The 25,372-nt window shown below is 34.2% G+C and overlaps 1 protein-coding gene across 12 annotated transcripts in view; it reads right to left on the reverse strand.

The window, feature by feature from the left end:
- The window catches only part of LOC135127983 (rap guanine nucleotide exchange factor 2), a 140,095-nt gene that overhangs the window by 43,921 nt on the left and 70,802 nt on the right, over positions 1 to 25,372 (reverse strand). For all 12 annotated transcript variants that reach the window (XM_064054728.1, XM_064054736.1, XM_064054735.1 and 9 more), the window contains one exon: positions 4,529 to 4,604. In XM_064054728.1, the coding sequence (XP_063910798.1) occupies positions 4,529 to 4,604 (76 nt within the window). The remainder of the gene's footprint in view (positions 1 to 4,528; positions 4,605 to 25,372) is intronic.

Here is a 25,372-nt window from a genome sequence, read left to right on the forward strand (position 1 = left end):
TCATTAATAATAAATGGTTTCGGACTTTCATGTTGTAAAAGGATTAACAAACTAAAATTTTTTGAGTCACGCTGTATAAGCCAATCTAAGAAATTGGTCCAAAGTTATTTAAACAAAACTACCAACTACCCGAAAGTGCAGTCGAACAAATAAGGTTTTCTATAAATGATTATAGAGTCGAAGTAGGTCAGGGAAACGTGCCGCCTATCAGTTTTGAACTTTACTAAATTCCCAAGGACACACGCATCTGTATAACTGGTTGCCTAAATGGTATATATCTTCATCAAAAATAAAACTAATTCATTAAACAAATTTATTGCGGTTAAACATCACAATAAATTGAAAATGTTCACTCTATTTTTAATTTCAAAAATGTTCTGTAACATCCTTTCGTCAATACTTTGGTGGACCCATTGTTCAATTTCATGTTGCAACACCAACTTCTGACTGCGGAGACAATATTCTCAAAGATGTTCACGGACTGTGCTCAAGTCGTCTCAAATCAACAACTTCCTCAGATACTGAAGGTTTTCCAGGAGATTTCCCTTTGTGGACACTGCCAGTTTGGTCAGATATTCTTGCTTACAAGCGGTTACATGTCCCATTGCATTACGATAATGAGACATAACAATGAAAATACCATGTTCAACAGAATAAACCATTTTCACGGTTTTCACGGTTGACTATTTTATTGTTTTGAGCTTGGATCAACGAGAATTACTCTAATTCACACTTGTAAAACGTTAAAACAATAAAAGCGATGACTTTAAATGACAGGTTACACATGACATTAATGACAAGTGAGAACTGTCATACTGAGGTATAATTTCAGCGAAGCGAGATTTTTTAAATCGATAGCCAACTACGCCCTTAGAATAATCATTCATAAAAACCCTGAACAATTGCTTCGAAAAATTATAAAATTTTATTTTGAGATCTTTTTGTGATAACCCCTAGAAGTAAAAATAAACTTAATCTCTAAACTGTTAAAGTACGGCTAAGTAAAGGGAACGTGGTCCGCACATTTAAAGCAGATAACCAGCGGGAAAAAATGTATTCTCAGTACATGCTTAACTTCGACTGTTTAGGTTAACAAATCAAAGAATGAAATACTTAAAAGAAAATAGAATGAAATAGTTAAAAGAAAATTAAATTTCATTGATTTTGTGTTTTGTGATAATGGAACAAAACGGTCCGAATATTATTTTCGCTTATTATAATAATCATTTTTTTATTATTAAATATAAGCGGATATGACATTACGGTATTGTTACATTTTCGAAAAAATGTGGTCAAAAGAAATTGGTCGAAGGTTATTTCGACAGAACTTCCCTCGTCCCAACAAATCCAAATTTTTCGAAAATTACAAAATTTGATTTTTTGACTTTTATTTTTTTATGACAAACTTTAAGTAAGTTAAAATAAAGACGTTAAAGTAAATGTAAAAAAGTGTGCTATGCGTTTGTTTCCAATGAGTTTTTTCATTACAAAACCATATGATGACGTCATCAACATTTTTGCAAAGACACGTATATCAATTTGGAAGGATGCAGTCTAATACTAATAACAATAGTACTATATTTCGTTCTTTATTTTTAACCAATAGAATAAATTGTCTCTTTCAAAAAAACGAGAAAAAGCTTTGATTAACGATTTGCCATGATGATGTCATTCCACTCGGGGTGAGGATAATTAGTCAATTTTTAGTTACAGTTACAGTTGTACCGTCTGCGCGACAATTAGTCCGGTAATTTCGAAGATTATCTGTCTAATAAAAATTGACACACAAGACACAGAGAGGGACACGGGAGATCACTTTTTTTACATTCTAGGATCATGAAAGTCGAGAAAACATAAAAGTAACCATTCATCCGCTGGAGTCTATTACAATACTTCCTTCGCTTAGGCTTGGGAAGTAAAAAGAAGAATTGGACCTCACCAAACTCGCTTGTTCAACCTCTTATTATATTGTTACGAAATACATGCTTACGTCGCCTCGGTACGACGCCTATGGCCGTCGAGAACTCTCTGGTCTTACGCCGGTGATGATTCGTCCTCAATGCGACTGAGCGACGGAGCGCTAAAAAACGCCTAGAAATGGAAATCGCGAATGGGGATTCCGGGGAAGTCTAGAAGCGGTAACGTAGGGTTTCCAGAAGGACCGCGTACTGTTTAAATAGAGTCCACCTTTGGGGAACGGATTCATTCAGCTAGTTGAGTCAAGAGAAGTTGCGCCGGAATTATTTTATAATCGCTGTGACAGTTAGTCGTATAAATCTAAAGTCGAAGAAGAATTAAACAATAAGAACTAACAATAATAAACAAAATTAAGATGGAGTCATAAACCACAAGTGCTCGTATATAATGTTCTATAAAATTTGAATGTCGCGTACTGCGTAAAATGTTGTTTTGACGTCAAAAAATTATTGGTGGGGATGATAAGACAATTGTGTACATTTTACATGGGGATTATTATACAAAATTTTAACATGACGTCAACTAGTCTTTGGAAGGGATCAAGAGACAAATTTGATTAGTGATTTACCATGCTGACGACAATCTTAACGCAGAGCGTAAATATTCGGTTTTACAGTTTCCCAATTAAATGGTAAAGTATTTTTAGACAATTTCGTTTTTTTTTGTTTGTAAATTTTTGAGATGGCGTCACCAAATTATTGGTGGGGAGATCAGGAAAATTTTGGATTTTGGTTAACGTTTTAGTATCTACACGATATATAATATTTCACACAATCAGTCTAGTAGTTTCGAAGATCTTTTGTTTGATAAACTCGCCAACGACGCCAGACGGAAACGGGAGACTGATTTTTTCATACTCTAGGTAATATGAAACGTCGAGAAATCACGAAATTGGCCGTTCGTCTGATAGCCTCTATCCCAATACTACTTTCCAATGTTTGCTCGTGATATATTTTTGTAACGTCTGGGTAAGTACAGTGTACCGACGATAATAATCTCGGAAATTCAGCGAAATTAATTCCAAAGAAATCAATAAATAAACCACACAACGTAATATCAATAATAAATATAGCATGTCAGGTCGTATTTTTAAATGTTCGAATGTCTCGTGATTTACTAAAACTTCAAAGAAATCTGTTTGAATTTTTGGAAATTAATTGAAAAATTTGATTGAATGTAGTTTTTTCTTTTTCTCGGAATATATGACAATCCTATTTCACGGTGATGTCACCAATTTTTTGGAATGGATGAATACACAAATTTATTGACGGTTTATCATTCTGTACACAGTACACCTCACTATAATCAGATTGAACCACCCATACTTTAGTTTCTCAGTGTAAACGCAAGTAATAGACAGCCACCAGTTAAAATTAGTAAAAAACGAGCGATCAATGTGTCACAAGATGTCACAAAAACCAAATGCTAATCGAGTTTGTCTAATTGTTTATATTTACAACCGCACAAATTACCAAACAAACAGCAATATATTATATGACTCTCCAGATGACTCAAAACAACCATAATGAAATTTTATGATCCCATAAGATTATCCTCAGCCAACACCAAGTTATTAAAAACAAAACAGAACATAGTTTCTTCAGAAAACAACTTGTAAAACCAGAAACATCTCCAGTTTCTCCGCCAGTCCGCCGCATTCCTTCAAAGAAAACAAATCAAGACAAATTAATGCGATATTTCAGACTTAAATCCAACTTGCTCAAGAAAAAGAAACTATAAGGATTCACAAAGCCGTTGGCTCGCAGCCAGAATCCCTAGCTAAAGAATTCCTATTGACTTTTTCCATTTACAAGCAAGCTGAAGGTGCGAATAAAGCGAGGTCGTGCTAACAAACGTCGTTTTTACTCAAAATAATCGCAAATAAGAGAAACGTAAACGTCAAAATTGCATCGGCGTAATTGCCCATTGACAATAACACTCGTGAGAGGGGGAAAATGAGACAAGTGGAAGGCAGACAACCAACAATGAACACGAGTGGACACTTCATCTTTGCAGACATGTTGAAGTGGTGGGTAGCTTAAAATAATAAACGGGAGTCATGTTTTCCCGTGGGTATATCGACGGTCAATTCGAACGACTAAACGTGAATAGTTTGTGGGCGGAGCAAAGGTAAAACGGGAGGAGCTTAGACCAAAAATCGCTGTACACTACAAAACAATGAAATCATCAAATATCACAAAGTGTAAAAAATGCCACTTCCGTGGTGTTGAATCACTCGGTTTTTCATATCACATAGTTGGCGCCACGGTCACATTCTTCTCGGCAAAAGTGATAAGGCATGCACTTCGTCTTTTCTTCTCGTAGTAAACAATAAGTGCTACAAATGTGGATTACTCAACACGGTTGTAATTGGCAGAAACAATGTTCGCAGTATCGAAGTTGCGAATTATTCTACTAATTAGCCAATTGAGGAAGGAAATGATATAATAATTTAGAAACGAGAGAACGCTCCGGTTCACGTCGACAAAATAGTAATTATTAGGTGCAAGAAAGTGTAGTCAATTATTTTGTTATTATTTTTAGTACTTACGACAATCATCTCTGACGGTTCCAGCACGAAGCAAACGTTTTGACGGCGGGCGCTGCCTCCAGTTCTTTTCCCGAAACTGAAACAAAATTTAATCTTTTAACGAAGTCGAGACACAAGAGGTTGAAGGACGTGGGTATATATTGAAACAAAGTGGCGACTTTTATCAATCGACTAGGGATTATTTAAAACAAATACACACAACGCGGATAAGATATTACAGTAATTTATAGAATTTTCATGCGAAGAATTCCGTGAATAAATATTTAATAATTCTTAAAAATGTGCAATAATAAGCGCAGCATGAAATTAATACATTCTGTGTTCATGGTGAGTTGGGCAATAATAGTGTGTTTCTCAACAATGTTGTCGAAAAACTAAAAACCTCGAGTTATGTCATTGGAAAATTATGCGACTCTTATACATTTTTAAAAATATGTTCGTGATCTTTTGTAAAAAATTGGTCGAAAGTTATTTTGACAGAAGTTCGCTCAATCCTAAAGTGCCGTTCAATAAATCCCGCAAAACCATTAGCATGAATAACATAAAAAAATCGTAAAATTAAAATATCCAAAAACAGAAATTAAACTTAACTGAGATGTCAAGAAATCGAAACTTCAAAAAATCGTCAAATCGAAAATTGAAAAACTGAAAAATGTAAAATTCAGAAAATCGAAAAATTGAAACACGAAAAACCGAAAAATTGAAAACTAGAAGTCTCAAAAAATTAAAAGACTGAAAAATCGAGAAATTGAAAAATTCAAAATTTAAAAAATTGAAAAACTGAAAAATTGAACCACTGTAAAATCAAAAAGTCAAACAATCAGAAAATCGATACATAAATCAAAAATACAAAATTTAAAAAATCGCAAAAATTGAAAAATCAAGAATTTGAATAATCTCAAAATTGAAATGACGAAAAATCAGAAACCGAAAAACTAAAAAATCGAAACATCGAAAGATTAGGAACTCGAAAAACCGAGAAATCGAAAAATTCAACGACTGACACATTGAAAAATCCAAGACGCAATATCGAAAAATTGAAAAATTGTTTAAAAATTAAAAAATGGAAAAACCGAAAATTTAAAAAACGGAAAAATCGAGAAATCGAAACATCAAAAGATCGCCAAATGGAAACATCGAAAAATTGAGCAGTCGAAGTAGGCCAAAACCGAAAAATAGAAAAGTTAAAAACGGAAGATTTGAAAAATTTAAAATATTCGAAAAATCTAAAACGAGAAGTCGAGAAATGGAACGATGGAGAAATCCAAACATCAAAACACTGAACACCTAAAATTTAAAGTTCGAAAAAGTAAAATTTCGAAGAACTGAAAAATCGAAAAAATCAATAAATCGAATAAGCTACAATTTTAAAAACTAAAGCCATAACCGATATTGAAAAAACAAAATAGTACAATTCACAAATGAAACAAAAAAATTGAGAAATTCCAAATTGAAAAATTGAAAAATCGAGAAATCGAAAAATTAAAAATCTGGAAATCCAAAAGTCGAAAAATTGAAAATCGAAATTTGTACATATTAAACAATTCCAAAACTGAAATACACATCGGAAAATTAAATAAAAAACGGAAGAAAAATTGAAGAAGCGAAAAAATGAAAAACATAAAACCTGAAAAAATTGAAAAATCGAAATACTGAAAACTCGAGAAATCAAGAAAAGAAAAAATCAAAAAAATCCGTAAACCGAGAAATTGAAAAATCAAAAAATTGAAAATTTAAAAACGTCAAAACTTGAAAAATCCAACAATTTAAAAAACGAAAAACTCAAGAGTCGAAAATTTGAAGAATCGAAAAATTTAAACTCGAAAAAGTGGAAAATTAAAAAATCGAACATCTGAAGAATAAAAAACTGAAAATCCCAAAATTGAAATATCGAAAAATTTAGTAATCGAAGTAGGCCAAAACCGAAAAATCGGAAAGTTAAAAACGGAAGATTTGAAAAACTTAAGATAATCGAAAAATCAAAAATTTTAAAGATCGAAAAATTGAAAAACCGAAAAATCTAAAACCGAGAAAGCGAAAAATGGAAACATCGAAAAATTCAAAAATTGAAAGTCGAAAAACTGAAAAGTTGAAAAGCCTCAAAATCGAACAATTCAAAAACTGAAACATCGAAAAATTGAGTAATCAAAGTAGGCCAACACCGAAAAATCGGAAAGTTAAAAACGGAAGATTTGAAAAAGTTAAGATAATCGAAAAATCAAAAATTTTAAAGATCGAAAAATTGAAAAACCGAAAAATCTAAGAAAATCGAAAAGTGGAAAGATCGAAAAATTCAAACATTAAAAATTTGAAAGATCGAAAAATTGAAAAACCGATAAATCGAAAAATGGATAGATCGAGAAATCGAAGAAGCTACAATTTTAGAAATTGTAAAATTAAAATATCGAGAAATCGGAACATCAAAAAACCGAAAAATTGAAAAATCTAAAATTTAAACATCGAAAAACTGAAGAATCGAAACATATACTGAAAAAACAAAATTCAAAAATTCAAAACTGAAACATCAAAAAAAAATTGGGAAACTCGAAATTGAAACATTGAAAAATCGGGAAATCGAGTAAATCAATAAGTCGAAAAAGCGAAAGATTGAAAAATTAAAAATCTGAAACATCGAAAAAAGTAAAAAAATCTGGAAATCGAAAACTCGAAAATTGAAAACCGAAATATTGAAAAACCCCAAAACTGAGATATCGAAAAATTAAATAATAAATTGAAGAAAAATTCAAGAATTGAAAAATTGAAAAATCAAAAAACCTGAAAAATCGAACAATTGAAGAATTGAAAAGCTGAAAAATTGAAGAATTGAAAAGTTGAGAAATCGAGAAATAGGAAAATCAAAAAAGCGATTAAATCATAAAACTGAAGATTTAGAAACGTCAAACATTGGAAAATTGAACAATCGTAAAATGAAAAAACAGAAAAAGAAGAAATCGTAAAATGAAGAAATTCAGAAATGGAAAATTTGAAGAATCAAGAAATTGGAGAATCGAAAAATTGGAATTCGAGAAACTGATAAATCGAAAACGAAAAACAAAAAACGTAAATCCCAAAACTGAAATATCAAAAAATGGAGAAATCGAAAAAGTGTTATATCTACACAACCACTGTCGCGTATAAAAATTCAGCACGGATTCATAAACCACAATGTTAGTTTTTAACATTTTAAAAAAATTATTCTACAAAATTGTAATATGACATGACATCACCAATTCCTGACATGAACGAATAAATTGTGATTAAACATTTACCATGCTTCCGATAACCTTAAAACGCAAGATTTTTTTTCCAAAAATGTGGATTTCTAAGGTAAAAACTGAACACTGAGTCATAAACCACAAATGGAGGAGAACGTTATTTTATAAAATTTAAATGACATTTACTATTGCAAAATTTACAGAAGACGTCATTCCACTGTTGGTGATGATGAGCAGACAATTTTTTGTCAGTAGTTTCGGAGATTATTTGTCTAATAAAAGTCCGGACTGACAGACGGAAACCGGACAACTGTTTTTTCGTCATGTTTTTTGGGGTCATGAAACGTCGAGAAAACATGAGAGTAGCAAGTCGCCCGATGGACTCGATCGCAGCTTATGCTCGATAAGTAGAAATCATAGAACTGATACTTATTCGAGAATAATTCACTCAAATTAATGGAGTAACGTAAAAGCGATTACGGATGCCAAAAACTTGAACTAGAAATTGATTAAAACTGTAAAATTTGTCAATAACTGACCTGTTCTCAAACAATGAACAAGTCTTTGTTTCGTTTGCTCATGTTACAATAGGATATTATTGGTTGCCTACGTTTCAGTAAACTCACGTGTGCATATATCTTTCAATAAAAATTAATTTAACAGCCATAAAACATACGGGAACAGCAGCTGGTCCAATTTAAAGTCTGCATGTAACCCTGACGAGATATAAAATTATGTTATGAGGGTGAAAATCCATAGAGGTTTATAATTACTGTATGTTCGGATTTTAAACCAATTATCTGTTTCATTTACGTGCCTAACACAACATACATATGGTAGTGTACCGAAAATATTATTATTAGAGAGGAATTTCGTTTATTATATCTATTACTAATTGACAAAAAAATTTTTTTTTGATAAATTGCGGTATTCGTGGATCTTTGGTAGTGAACGGAAATTTTCAATTATATATTCGGTTTTATTTATTTTTGCATTTACGGAAGAACTTCATGGACGTCGCCGAACTACATTATGCAATGTGTTTGACACACATAATACGTGTTGTAGAAACAATTATCACAGATTTGATTTGTATTTATGAAGGTAGGTTTTCCAATGCAATGACATACCACATATAGTGAGGCTTTAACAGAAAGGTATGACTTGAATTCACAACCACAGATTAATGTTAAAAACATGCAAATATATTTTAATGTCTAATATACATTTCATCTTAAACCTTTTAGTATTAATCTCTCTAAAACCATATCCTTGTGAATAATGTATTAGCTATAGTCGGCTTTTGTAATCCTGGTTGGCATGACACACGATGCAAACCTCGACTACGACTCGTCTATTTTCGTAAATTGCTGATTCATTATTTCAAAACATAATACGTAACTGTACACGAAGTCTATAATTCGGAGCTATTGGACTAATTGGGGTCCTTATCGAAACAGCCAAACTTTCAAATATCCGAGAACTTAAAAAGTTCATTAATATGTAAACATAAACAAGGATAAACCGACCGGTAAGAGGTTAGACTTATGTAATTGCTGCGTTAGCGGACTGCGAATAAACGAAACGACGACTGAATATTACTTTTGATACTAAAAAAAGTAATTCAAAACCGCTGTCTGCAACAAATAAGTAATGAGTTCGTACCGGTGTAATTGCCCCAGTTTCAAGAGAATTTCTTTTGTTCTAACACCATTGTTAACGACAATTTCAGGATTTCATTTGTCGAAAGAAAAGTAGTTAGGTCATCGTACTACAGCAAAAATCACTTCAATGACTGCACTAAAGCTACGCTTACTATAGATCCTTCCGGCCTCCGCGAGAGATCTCACACCGACATTCATTTGTCGCTCGTTCCACTCTAAAAAAAATCGCAGTGGGTGGATCCCCAATAGTAAAGTTTATTTTTACTTAACCGAGTGATAACCAACGCTAATCTCACTTTAGGTACAGATCCGAAAAGCAAAAGTTGTTTTACAGGTGCTTTCGAACGGATTACGTAACCACCAAACTAGTTTTTACGTAAATAATAATTATAATAAGTGATTGGTAATAAAGATTTTTCGTTATTTATAGCGATTATCGTGGGTAATGATCTACCGATGAACCGTTATAAAATTTGGTAGGATATTTACACCACATCTAGACCCCCCGAGACACAGAAATGTCTCGAAATTGTCCACACATGTGAATTATTAACTTGTACGCAAGTCCAACAAAAATTGACTTTTACGCAAATAGAACTCCAGCTCCGACCATCATTTTTAAACAAGACGAATGCGTACTTAATCCGCACCCCTATCGAAAACTCTTATTTAATTAGCAATCTGTGCCGGTGTTTCACGGTCCAATTTAGTTAAGAGGCAATAAAAGCCGTTTAATTAGTCCACGTTCCAATCGGCCACCCCTTGTCTCTGGAGCTTTCAACCTCCCTGTTTTAGTTATCCAATTAAAGTCAAGTGGTGGTACAGGAATGCCACCCTCATATAAATCGGATTTGGAGCACAGACTCTTGTTGCCAGGGAGGGTTGCTATAAAAATTCGCATAGAAAACACATTAATACATGTAATGGGCAATTAATTTAAAAGTCTGCAAATCGACTGATAAAAGCGCTTGCCATTAAACTTTACAACAAGCAATACGTCCGACATCACATGCGAACACGAACATCCTTGAACCTATTTTGAAAGAGCGATAATTATCTCAATTAAAAATTAGATGGTGGTCTTTTGTAATTTTCCGGGCGGACATTCCACTCTCCACTTGATCTTCATCCCGGAATTTTTAGTGCGCATTATATTGATAGAGAACTGATACAATTTTGCAGGTGAAAATTGACTGCTGCAGTGTCACGTATCATCAAGTGGACATAAAACGTCGAGTAATTATTTTCAGAATGGATAATTTTCTTTCCAATATTTAGCTTATGAAACCGTGTCAGCCGAAATTCGACACACGCAATACAACTTTAGTACCACTGTTAATAATTGCAAAACATTTCCTATTTAGTTGGCAGCAACAAAAACAAATCTCATCTAGTGCTTCAAAACATCGCTAGAGAGTAGTGCAAGTACAGACACCCCGTCGATTAAAGTAATGATCATAACGGTAAAATTTTGAGACTGGCTGCTACATGGTCGATTTTGCAAAATAATGCACCTTGCGCACGTAGTATACAGACATTCACCTTTAAAAGGTCCGTCAATAACAAATTCCTACATATCAATTCCTCGGTATTAAAAGGGTCATCTGATAAATCAGTAAAAAAATCCATTGTGTTGGTTGTATCCGCTCTGTGACATCAATTATGACACGACAGCGTGACGTCACGTGCCATCCGGTGGTACCCCGATAAGAATGGAGACATCTCGGATGATTCAAGCAATTAAACACGATAAAGCGCAAACTAAATGTCATCAAAAATCGGAAGTGGTTTAACCGTATCGATTGAATACCGGTGCATGCTCAAACCAAGACGTTGGAATTTCCATACCGAACTGTGTCAATAATAATAGAATTCTCCCTCGCTGCGAACGATATTAATAAGACGGTTCAGGAATGTTTCATGGTATCGATTCTGGAGTGTATTTCACTCAAATATGACAGTTCATGGTAATTATGTTCGGTCTGATCTAGTTCAGTTTGAACTAACCGTGATCCACTTTTGTTCATCCATCAAAATTTGCGGGAGAACTGGGGCGGTTATTTCTGGGTGCATCAAAAGGCAGTTATTTTCGTGATGGTTGAGTATCACGTGGAGGATATATTTTTTAGAGAGCTGAAAAAAATTACTGGCCTCGAGTTAAGTTGGTCATTTTTAAGGTCTAGTTGCGATTGCTAACCATATCAAATGACGTTATATTCGTAACGATTTTTTTCGTTAGTTGGTTTTCGGCAATTTTAGGTTTATCGTTTTATAAATAAATGGCTTGGGAGAAACCGCACCTTCCAATAATCCCCACGATTCACTCTTAGTTTTTCAAGATAAGAATTGTAAATAAGGTACATATTTGCAGGTTAAACTTTACCTTCGAGCAACTTAAAGCAAACATGGCAATATTTTGTTAAAGACAACACTGTCCTCAAACATTTTTTGAGTTTAGATAAGATCAGTCAATTTAAAAAAAAAATTGTGGATTATTAATTGTAAAATTATCACTGACTGAACAAACTGTTCATGACATTAATTAACAAAAGTCTTGGTAAAACATAAACTTATAAAAAATGTGAAAATAACTCAAGATCATAATCTTTATTACGTAAGCACTATGCCAACAGAAAGCGTTTACTATTAAGAAATTTTTAGTACAGATTTAATTTTACGATATTTTCAGATCAATTTCGCAATGTATTCATTATTGATCCTTTGTACGTCAAAACAAACAAAAAAAGGATATAGAAAAAATGAAAAGTGACTTTATTTGAACATTAGCTGAATACTGATGAGTGATGACCAATTTCGTTTTTTAAGAGATAGATTTAACTAACAAGGAACAGATGTTCCTATTTCTAGCAAAACATCTTTTCTAACTAAAAAATTTCTATTAAGGCTACTTTTTAACCCTCAAATAACATCCTTCCTATATATTGGTCTCTCCATTATGAATGAATCAAGCATCTAGTTTGAAAATTTGCTAGTAGAATTTGAACGCTTCAAGGAAACCGATGCTTCAGACGCCAAAGCGGAATTTTGTGCCGTTTTAAAGTTATTTTGATGGCAAAGTTTGAAAAAAAGGCTGTTTTTTAACTCTAAAATCACATCTTCCTATACTATACCATATGGATCCGGTCTGAAAATTTGCTCGTAAAACCAGAAAGCTTCAAAGAATCCAGTACTTCAAACCTCAATTCCGAATTTAATGCCGTTTTGGAGCTATGTCTCGTTGAGTTTGAAAAAAAGCTGATTTTTAATTCTCAAATGACACCTTGCTATATGTATATTAGTCTTTCCATACTACACGGATCGTGTATCCGGTCTGAATATTTATTCTAAGAACTAGAAAGTTTCAAAAAATCCAGTGCTTCAAATCCCAATACGGAACATTGTGTCATTTTGAAGTTATGTCTCGTTGAGTTTGTAAAAAGGCCGTTTTTAAATCTCAAATGACCCTTCCTACAAATTGGTCTCTTGAAACCACACAAATCGAGTATCCGGTCTGAGAATTTGCTCGAAGTAGTAGAAAGCTTCAAGGAAACCAGTACTTTAAACCTCAGTTCCGAATTTTGTGCCGTTTTGGGTTTATGTCTCATTGAGTTTGAAAAAAGGCTGTTTTTAATACTCAAATGACACATTCCTATTAATTGGTCTCTCCATACCACATTAATCGAGTATTCGTTCTAAAAATTTGCTCGAAGAACTAGAAGACTTCAACAAATCCAGCACTTTAAAACTCAGTTCCGAATTTTCTGCCGTTTAGGAGTTACTTCTCATTGAGTTTCAAAAAAAGTTCGTTTTTTAAATCTCAAATGACACCTTCCTTATATACAGGCCTCTCCAAATCACACGGGTGGAGTATTCGATCTGAAAATGTGCTCGATGAAGTAGAAAGTTTCAATAAATCCAATGCTTCAAACCCCAATGTGAAATTTTATGCCGTTTTGCAGTTATGTCTCATTGAGTAATGAGTTAAAAAAAAGCCTGTTTTCTAATATTCAAATGACACCTTCCTATATATTAGCCTCTCAAAACCACGCGGATTGAGTATCCGGTGTGAAACTTTTCTCGAAGAACTAGAAAGTTTCAGTGACTGCAGTGCTTCAAACCCCAATTGGGAGTTTTGCGCCGTTTTGGAGTTATGTCCCAGTAAATTTGAAAAAAGGAGATTTTTTATCTCTCAAATGACATCTTCCTAAAAATGTGTCTCTCCACACCACACGGATTGAGTATCTGGTCTGAAAATTTGCTCGAAGTACTAGAAAGCTTCAAGGAATCCAGTACTTTAAACCTTAATTCCGAATTTTGTGCCGTTTTGGATTTATGTCTCATTGAGTTTGAAAAAAGGCTGTTTTTAATACTCAAATGACACCTTCCAATTAATTGGTCTCTCCATACCACATTAATCGAGTATTCGGTCTAAAAATTTGCTCGAAGAACTAGAAAACTTCAAGAAATCCAGCACTTTAAACCTCAGTTCCGAATTTTCTGCCATTTAGGAGTTACTTCTCATTGAGTTTCAAAAAAAGTTCGTTTTTTAAATCTCAAATGACACCTCCCTTATACATATACAGGCCTCTGCAAACCACAGGGGTGGAGTATTCGATCTGAAAATGTGCTCGACGAAGTAGAAAGTTTCAATGAATCCAGTGCTTCAAACCCCAATATGGAATTTTATGCCGTTTTGGAGTTATGTCTCATTGAGTCATGAGTTAAAAAAAAAGGCTGTTTTCTAATATTCAAATGACACCTTCCTATATATTGGCCTCTCAAAACCACGCGGATTGAGTATCCGGTCTGACAATTTTCTCGAAGAACTAGAAAGCTTCAGTGACTGCAGTGCTTCAAACCCCAATTGAGAGTTTTGCGCCGTTTTGGAGTTATGTCCCAGAGAATTTGAAAAAAGGAGATTTTTTAACTCTAAAATGACATCTTCCTATAAATTTGTCTCTCCACACCACACGGATCGAGTATTCGGTCTGAAAATTTGCTCGAAGTACTAGAAAGCTTCAAGGAATCCAGTACTTTAAACCTCAGTTCCGAATTTTGTGTCGTTTTGGAGTTTATGTCTCATTGAGTTTGAAAAGAGGCCGTTTTTTAACTCCCAAATGACATCTTCCTATAAACTGGTGTCTCCAAACTACACGGATCGAATATCCGCTCTAAAAATTTGCTCGAAGAAGTAAAAACTTCAAGAAATCGAATGCTTCGAACCGCAATGCGGACTCTCGCGCCGGAGATTTGAAAACTATACAAATGTGTATGTACAAATTATAAAATACCAATTAACCCGGAAGCTTATCTAAAACACACAAAGGTTTTGACCTATGACAAAACAATCGATATCGTCGAAATTATTGCTAACAATCCCTAATGGATTTATTTCGTACAGTAACTTCATATGAGGTCAAAACTCGGGTTTATCAACTGATTTTAGCATATCTTTCCGTGACTGTATGACCTAGGAGTCTCAAATTGGCGAGCATACACGTAAAATAATATTTCTTCTAACGTAATTACAGTACAAGGACTATTCCCACTTTCCTTTTTTTTTTTAATTTTATTTAAATTTGCAGAGAGTTAACACTTGTAATTCTGATTTTTTTTTACAAAAAAGTGATCAACAAAGCCCGAGCTTTTAGCTATGTATTTAAATCTGGTTTAGCAGATTCGCATGGTTTCACAGGCGGCCCAGTCCTTGGCCCAGTCAACAGATCATAATGAAATACATTTTTTTAATATTTAATTTAACAGATAATTGTATTTACAGATTTCCACCAATCCACGATTTTTTGTCTACCGTTTTCTCATTAAGACCATAATAAATACATTGTTGCTGGGGTTGGTCAGCGTTTTACCATCCACATAAAATTTGACAACAGACGATACCCAAACGCGAGGCCTATAAAAACCCTTTTTATTTATGTTTGACGGTGAGTACATTTAAAAATACCAAACCATTCAGAATTTTATTTACGAGTGTTCTCAATCTGAGTAGTTTAATCCGGGGTTAAATTGTCGATTAAACACACTGTATTGTAAAGACATTTTGTATACTAATAAAATTTTATGGCCCTGCTGGTGTCATTCGGGCCAACAATGGTCGAATAACCTTCTAGAGGGATCTGCAGCTTTATCCTTGGCAGACAACACGTGCCACTTTAACATCTGCGTGAATTTCAGGGTTTGAGTTTCACTATTAAGACAAAATAATTTCATGATGTTGAAAGCAAAGTGCATACTGACCTACAAACACGAACAAGTTAATATTGTACTAGTGCACGCGACCCTTACAGATAGCTCAGTTAAATTAACTGCAGAATAAAGCAAATCCACCCCTGTTCACCCTTTGTCTTCCACCAAGGTACTATGGTTTTTGACTTGTATAATTGTATTCGTATAGGGACTATCATTTTGAAAGCACAAAAACATCAATTTATTTAAACAACAACACTTTAAAATTGACTTTGGAGTAATCTGATAGCAGAGACCATTTCTCAGTAGCAACACTGGTCAACAGTCAAAGTTAAAGCCGTAAAAGAATCGATAACATCAAGTTCCTGTCGTTAATTAATATTCTTGTGTGTAAATCGTGCTTATTGTTCATTTAGAAAGTAATATGCAATTTTGTCGTCCTTACATTCGAAAAAAATCATTATAAATAAATTTTCATAAAAATTCCACCACACATGTCATAATTTAACAAATCTCCTTCCAAACATGATACACAGTTTCTCTGTAAAGCCGTGCCAAAAATCAAATAACCTCAACTAACTGATTAATTAGATAAACGAAATAAAACCCACCGACTCCCACAACAATGACTCCGCTATTAACGCAAATTTATACAGAAAAATCCGCTGTGAATACTTTGCGGTAAAAGACCGTGACCGCAATTCAAATACGCCCTTGTTGTCAGACCTTAAAAAATGTAAAAAAAAGTCGCAAATATTTCCGGATCTCCGACAAAACAGATTTCTACCCAGCCGCAAATAATCAAGCGTGCCTTGTTTTAACTAGACCACCGTGTACCCTTCCACGTGCCTCTCCTTACCGCAAAATAATTAAATACCTGTTGGCCAAAGCGAGTTTTCACCCAAATGACCAACAATACAACACTGTTCGTGACTTTCTTTCGACAACACCTCTTTGTTTCGCCATTTCAGTTATCTCTCGCGGTCAATTAAGTGAAAACTCAGCTTTGGCCATTTTTAGAAAGCTGGATTTTGAAAATCTCTCGGAATCACGGTCGCAGCCTGATGACCCAGAAATCTCCTACGACAATCGATGTCAAGTCTCTGATGTCGAAACCGAAAGAATGATAATTTTCAGTGAAAACACCCAACTTTGACCTTCTGCCGACCGTGAAAATTAATTCCGACCCGTCGTTGATAATTTACTGCGCGGAAGTTTTATTATTGATGTAAGGGAGAGAGGAATTTAACCGGGCATGATCTAATTTTCGTGAGAATCCCGGAGGAATATCTTGAAAACCGGAAAAAGAAGAATAAAACCTGACCGCAAAATCGCGACTGGTGAATCATATCCTGGAACACCTACAAGACGTCGAAATATTGCCTTACCGCAGAGCCTTTACACTTTCAGTGGATGCTTGCTGTAGGCTCAATCAAGCTCCGTTCTAGGAGGGCATTAAGGTCACTGCACTTGTACGGTACTTAGATATTAAGCAGATGACAGTCTGACTTTTATTATTACCTCTAGTTGAGAGTTGATATGATGGTTTTTGTTGGTTCGCGGTTTCTTGGAATTTGGACGACGGACTAGAGCATGGTCAAGTAATTACAGTTGCGGTCATGGTGGCAAAATTTACTGTCGACTTGATTTATGTGAACACTACCAAATGGAAGCTAAATGTGTGAACGGAACGGTTTTGGAATAAGAAAAACTGGAAAAGCTACAAATAAAAAGTATCGACCGGTTCTGCTTGCTGATGATTTCATCACGATGACAGGATTGTGTTTGCTGTGTTTTGGGTCCCCTCATGAGTTTGAGTCAGCTTTCATAAAATGAGAAACGTGCTGACTCCCAAGGGCTTTATTAGATTATTCTTCTGGGGTATCACCGCTCGAGACATATTGTTTTACGATGCGTAAGGATTACAAGATGCGAATCTACTAATCGCTGGCATAGCTTAATATTCCTCGTTCCCACTCATTTCCGTTTATCAAAAGGATAGTTAGATATGGCCTATTACCTAATGAGTAAATTTACCATTTAATAAATTCATTTGGGTCGGTTCCAGTTAGCGGGTGATGTAATTAAGCGATTCCGAACTCGTTCTAAAGTTAGAACGTTCGCATAACACGGGAATTATTGTCGAATTACTGGGATATGTGAGGAGGAGAATTAACCCTACAGGTATTATTGTATTTGTTTCCAATTTGTGCGACCTTAAGCCTGTATATTTTACATGTAAATAAATTTACTTTGCATCAGCGGATACAGTCTTAATGATGTATTTAGAATAATTAACTAATTCGTTAACGTTAGTGTAAATTAACCTTATTAGAGAACACCAGGAAATAGATGCTTTGTCTTCTTCTAAACATGTTTAAGCATATTTTAAAATAGGTTTGGTGGATTTTTAAAATTGGGCGCCAGGATTCTCACAATCTTGCTACGAAGCGAAGTCATATCATAAACTATCAAATAAATAGCCTGAATTGATATTGATACGACTTTTTAATATAGTATGCAAAACTATGAGTCTACGATTTTTTTTATTTACCAGTAGCACTGTAAGAAATTAAATAGCACACCATCCGTTTTTTCTAGAAATGCTTTTAAAGCTTGTTTTTCTGCCTAGGGTAAAAAAACAAGGCGGAATCGTAAACCACAAGCATAGGTGTATGTAATTTTATAAAATATAAATAGTGTTTACTAAAAGAAAATTGAGCGGGCGTCATCAAATTTTGGTTAACTAGTTCAGTAGTTTCGGAGATTATTTTACTTATAAACCCAGAAATTTAAAGCATGATTTGACAAAAATGTCTGAGATTACTTCAATTATTTGGAGGCAACGAACGGATGAATTGTATTTAACAATTTATCACCCTTAAAAGTGGGAAAAATAGGTCTCTCGTATCCGTCTGTGTCGATTTTTATTAGACAGATATCTCTGAAACTACTGGACTGATTGTCGTCAAATTTTATACGTATTATAAAATAACATACTCCTGTACTCTGTGGTATATGAATCTATCTGGATTTTGTTTACTATTAGTATTACTAAATTTTCTCATTATTTAAACCGTTTTGTTCTTTAGACATATACTACGAACCTTCGCAGACGGGCGGTCTGAGGATCAATCACGGGCCAGAACTTTTTTTTGATTAAGAACGATTCATTCTGTTTTCCCAAAAATTCGACAATACAGTACTTTTATTATTGGTATTACATTTCACCTATTCAAACTGATGTGTCCTTGCTAAGATAAAAATGCAGAATCAAATTTCATAAATTTTGGAAGCTGCATTTGTATGATTGTACTTGATTGAGGGAAGTTCTATCTGAATAAGTTTAGACCAATTTTTTAACAAATCACACATAAAGAAGCACATTATTTTGTACATTTTATACAGGATTTACTTCACAAAATTTTGAGAAAGATTTGGTAACCTAGCCCACTGTAAAAATAATTCTTTATTTTAATGGAAACTCTACAGGGTTTCGTTAACACAAAAATGTCTCGAGAGATTCAGCACTTAAATTAATATCTTTTTTAAAAAGATTCATCTTTCACACCACAAAAATGTTTTCGATAATTAAGTTTAGGTACTTAGAAAAATCGATTTATGTATGATTGATTTGAATAGAATATATTTACTTTATTGGCAGTATAGCAATGGCAAACAGGAAAATGTGGAAACCAAGGATTAAAAATCAAGGCGGATTTATAAACCACAAATACAAGCGTATGTTATTGTACAAAATTTAAATATGACTTACTATGCAAAAATTTTAGTTCACGTCATCAATTGTTAGTGGAGATGATTTGATCGAAATGACAATATTTCCTTAGCTTACAGTCGGAAAATAAAAACAGAACGGTGTTCCCAGAATTTTGGGAAAATTAAACAAACCAATTCGATTAGTTAATCAATAAAATTAATTGATTCACTAGCAAAGAACGTTGCATCTTCTAGAAGGAGTGAATAAATAAATAAATTTTGATCACAATGTTTCGTAAATTCCAGTAAAAATTGTAAAATTTGCAGTTTTCTTATAATAACACGATAATAAAACATGAATACCGCAAATATAGAAACATGTCACAATAGAAATTTAAAGCAAGATTTACTAAGAAAAATGTCTGAAATTACGTCAAGTTTTTGGAGTGGAAACAAATAGGTCTTCCATTTCAATCTCTCTGTGATTATCAGACATATAGTCTCCGAAACTACTGCACCGATTGTCATCAAATTTTTATATGTATTTTAGAAGTTCCGTGTGCATGAAAAAATACTAACAAGTCCATTTAAAGTTCATAAAACAACATACTCATGTACTGGTGTTTTATGAATCTACCTTGACTTTGTTTATAATTAATTTTTCTATTGTTTATTAATAATTCCTTCTTTTTATTTTTTAGACTCCGTTGGCACAAAAATTTCAAAATGTCTCGACAGATTCACCACATTTAAAATTAATTTCTTTTTTAAAAACATTTATCCTTCACACCACAAAAATGTTGTCTATTATTAAGCGAATAACACTTGCTGACAACGAAAATTTTGTAAACACTGATCGTAGAAAAATTCAATTATGTATAATTAATAGATATAAAAAGAACATTTTGCTTAATTTGTAAAATAGGAACAGCAAACACAAAAAGGCAGAAAAAATTGGATGCGAAAATCTGAATGCCTAGGATAAAGAATCAAGGCGGATTCATGAATCACAAATACAAGAGTATGTTATTTTATAAAATTTAAATAGGAGTATGATTTACTACAAACTAAATTTAAATCGACATCGTCAATTATTGGTGGGGATGATTGCACAGACAGGCAGACAGACAGACCTACGTAAACAGGAGATCTATTTTGTCACACTCTAAAGGTCTTGAAAGGTCGAGAGATGAAAGCAATCTCTTACGAAACAGGTTAAAGGAAAACGATGAAGAAACACCAATACCACTACTTGGAAAGTAAAATATTTACTGTAGATATATACAATTGTATAACAATAACACTGTTTAAAATTAGAGGTTGAAATGCTAGAATCACAATGTTATCAAACTTCGGAAAAGCATTAAACTCGCAGAGAATAAGGCAACAAAAAATATGGCGGAAAATTTTTGTCGTCATTACGATAACAGTCATTACGCAATAAAGGACTAATTTATTAGGTAGAATATGGTTATTGTAACTTTTCATATGCGCGTAAAACCCCATTAAAAGTATTTTCTGTCGAAACGTTAAACGTGTGGTAATCAATGTTCTACAGTTGAGCATTTATTGTAACATATTAACAGATTAACAGCTGAAATATAATTCTTGTAGATCGGATCTGAGCTAAAGTAATGTTTCCAAATCCAGTGCCACCATGTGCCACCCATTGATGTGCCAAAAATGCCTCCTTACCCGTAAAACTCGTTTTTACTCAGCGCCTATTTCGTGAGTTCGTAACGAGCATATTGTTTTCAGACTTTAATTAAGCAATTTAAGGCATTTATAGCTTTCTACTAATTATATTTCAAATTACAATGTGCGTCAAACCGACAGAGATTCTTCTCCGTCCACGTTAGCACACTCGTGATCATGACTTCTCTCGACAAAAGAGGAACCACACCTTTCATTAGACTCTCTACGTCCACATTTCCAGCGTCGAACTTCCTCTCTCGAAAAGGGAACGCAATATTAGCACACTTACTTTAGTCGACAAATACAGAAATCTGAACTGATCCTCTTCTTGCTACACAAAAACTAAGCTGCCTCCCCTTTCCACGCCATAAGTCAACCTTGACATCTGCTCCTGACGCAAGGGGCGCAGTAATGCCTCCACTAATGCATTCAACCTTCACAACCGAAGGGGTCACCGTAATTCGTCCTTTGCACCCTCGCTTCCTAATCACCTATAACTGTGCGAATAACACGGAAGAGGTCTCTCTTCATTAACCACAAGCCATTACTTGCGATAATTAACGAAACTGGTTGGACTGTTGTGTTTGCCATCCTTATTACTCACCGACATCTCTTGAAAATTGATCGCGGTTGGATAAGTTTATCAGATTAAGGGCCCCTAGTAGCAATGGGCTCTAAAGCAATGTCTAAAATATACTTCTTCGTGCTCCTTTGTTTCACGTATTTTAACAATAATGGGTTTTTTATACAAACGACTACTACTAAAGCCCGTAGTCCATAAACTGGATCGGCCAAGAAGTCTAACTTGTAACCTTCCACTGGCCTTGCCTCGGAATGCCCGATTTTCACCTTTCAACTCTCAGTCTTCGCTCCATCAGTCAAAGAACTCCTAATTGCTCTCCACTGGATGACATGAGAAAGAAAGAGTCGGCATTGTTGCGGTACGAGTCATTCATCATCTGGATGTCCCGAACTTCGCACAAGCTCTCTTCTAGTTTAAGTGAAAGCCACTCTTCTCATGTAATTAAAACCGAGATCACTTACATAACAATTAAGCTCTTTTACCAAATCCACACTTTCTACTCATTTTTGCGTCTCGAATCCCCGTTTCCGGACGTCCGTGCTTTACGTAAACGAGTCGAGATGGAGTCTGCTTTTGAAGGTTGCTTGATCCATCGCCTTCGTTTAAGAAAAAACTTGTATAATCGCTATAAATTGCACACCTAATATGTAATTTGCGCTTGGTATTCAAATGAGAGTCTGCAAAAAATCCACCTGGGGATATGGGCGTCGACGTGACGAAGCTCTCTGCGAATTCCAATTGAAAATCCGAGAGGCTAAAATTTGGTGACCACCTGGGATTTGTTGTTTACCCAGATGGAATTTGTGTGCGGCTACCGGAACGGGCCGTGCTCGAGCGGAAATGGCGGAAGTTCTTCGAGTGAAGAGCATCCGGAGAGTAAAAGTCGTTTATCTCGACGGCCAGGAATGAATATACATGAAAGAGCAGATACGAATTTCATTGTTCAAGAAAGTGGGAACTTGGGAAGAAAAATTCGGACAAGTTGCTGTGGGACTGTGGAAAATACTACTGGCGTACTAGAAATGCAGGCTGAATGTAAGGTTGTACACTCTTGGGGAAAAATAAACAAAGATGGTTAAGGAAGGGCCAAGGTTATTTACGTTTTAAAAATCCACTGCAAATAAGTTCAAGGCACTGGCGTTACATCTGGCCGTTAGGAATTATGAGAAACGTTATGTATTAAACAATAGAAAATGAAAACGCATTTGAGGAAATGTATGCGTAAGTGTACCGTAACAGGAGTGTTGATAGTACTTAAAATACGCGTTTTCACAAGGTAATTATGCACAAAGAGTTATAAAAGGAAGATATGAACTACAAATTTTCAGGTTTGACAGTTCCAGTTGGGTAACCATGATTATTAAGATAATTGAGTCTACTACCATCAATTTTTGAATAAAATTGGTTGACAATAATTTGTTGGGATGTAGTACAGTAGCTAGTTCGCACAGGCGCTGACAATGTCAAACATATTCAAAGCAAACAAACAAGACAAAATATATTATCAGTACATGCCTAATTTCAATTGGGTATGTTTATACTTCGAACGGATCTGACGATTAAGCACGTAGCAACCTACAGAGGCCGCGCCTAAAATTATGATTACATATACGCATTCGCAAAACAAAAAAAATGTGAAAATAAGTCATCACAAAGTTTATACTACTATTAAATGTAACGAAGCAAATTTGGATTTATTTTGCGAAAATTTGGCTGGCTGGGTCAAAAAATCAAAGCGGATTATATCACAAGTATAGGAGTAAGTCATTTCATAAAATTTAAATGGTGCTACGAAAAATTTGAGGGGACGTCATCAAATTGTTGGTGGAAATGATTATCGAAATTTTGGTTAGTGTTACACGATATTTAACGTAAAACTTGATAACAATCGCTCCGGAAATTTCTGCGATTCGCTACAAACGACAGACGACAGACAGACAGAAATGTGAGACATATTTTTGCGTACTCTAAAGGTCATGAAATGTCGAGGAAAAAAATGAAAGTAGCCTACGGGCAATTCTAAAGTGCATTTCGAATAATTGTCTTCAGCACTCTGATCGTCATGACGCACTTCCAATATACAGAATCAACAAATTTCGCGAAAAGGAGGCAATTAGGTATAATTTTCACATTCTGGCATTTATAAATTCAAAAAATTCGTTAAAAACCTTCAGATACGTTATTTTCCGAGCCTTTTCTTATGTTCTCTAGGGTTTCCGGCATCCAACGGGTCCGGAAATATCAAGAAAACCATAAAATTTTAGCTAGAAATCACATTTTTGTCAAATTTTATAGGTTTTGATCGCCATGATGCACTTACGAGACAGAACGATTTTTTTGCGAAAAGAAGACGATTGAGTATCCTTTCCACATTCTGGTGTTTGTAATTCCAAGAAATTTGCTAAAAAACATCAGAAATGTTACTTTTCAAGCCTTTTCTTTTGTTTCGAAAAGTAAAAACGTGGGCTTCCGTTATTTAGACAGAACTTCCCTCGTTTATATGTAACATCCCTATAATTTATAAAAAGATTTGTAGATTATTAAGACGGAAAGTACAGCGTACTGAAAATGTGATTAGCCGTTTTTGATTTAACCAATAAAATAAATTACTACGTTTCTTAACTTTTTTGAGTCATCCTGTATAAGCCACTCAAAAAAAATCGGTATATTGATAAACCACGCGTATGGAGACATAACATTTTTTAGACAGAATTTATCTCGCAAAAGTTTAAGAGACATCGTTATTCACCACATGTTTGGAAAGTTTGAGAGCAGTCGGTTGTGTAGTAGTTTCCAAATTAAATTATAAAACCTCCAATTTTGATTTTTTTCCAAAAATCTATATTTCCAAGACACAAAAGAGAGCCAATTAATAAACCAGAAGCACATGATTTATTTATTTTAAAATGAGTCAAAAACTGTATTATCCCCTAATTCAAAAAATGGTAGTACAGTATAACCTCTATAATCCGACCCTACGATTATCCGAACATCCAGTAATCCGAAGAGAGGCTACTTGAAGTCGATATCTCTTTAATCCGAACAAAAACTCTGCAATCCGAACTGAACTTGAAAACACGCACCTGCTTGCAAAAATGACACAAGATGTTCTTTCTGTACGTGTTTTAAATTTTTTTTAATTTTTAAAAATTGTGATATTTCAATGCCCTGAATTAATGAACTAATTCTGGAAAAAAGGTTGAAGTTATTAAAGAAATGAGGCCGGAAGTGACTTCAGCGCCCCGAAATCTGCAAGAAAATGTATTTAGTTACATTTAGAAAATCGTCGAAAAGGATCGAAATTTGCTAGTACGTACATACTTGCCAAATAATCTACCCTCTAAAAAAATAAAAGGCGGGTGGGCCAGGCTAGTATTTGCCAAAATAAGACTCACTTTGGCAAGTGATCTAAAAGGTACCAGCCCGCCCACCCCCCTTTATTTTCTTAGTCATATTTTGGAAAACTAGAAAACTTTGGATTTTTTATTTAATAATTTTACAATTTTGGCCGTTTTTCGATTTCTCAATTATGTGATTTTTAAAAGTATCGAGAAAATAGATTTTTTTTAATTTTCGATTTTTGATTTTTTGTCACTGAGTTTTTGGAAAGGAAGAAAAAGTAATTTTGATCAGCGATTGCCGAGTTTACCGAAATTTTAAAACATCTGAAAATTTTGTTTCTAATTTTCAATTTTTGGATTTTTCAAAATTTCGGTTCGAATAATATAATATTCTTTTAGTTAAAAAATCCAAAAATGACAAATCG

The sequence above is a fragment of the Zophobas morio genome, unplaced genomic scaffold, assembly GCF_036711695.1.
Source record: "Zophobas morio isolate AGI-343-1 ecotype UQ-CSIRO unplaced genomic scaffold, CSIRO_AGI_Zmor_V1 ptg000012l, whole genome shotgun sequence".
NCBI lineage: Eukaryota > Metazoa > Arthropoda > Insecta > Coleoptera > Tenebrionidae > Zophobas > Zophobas morio.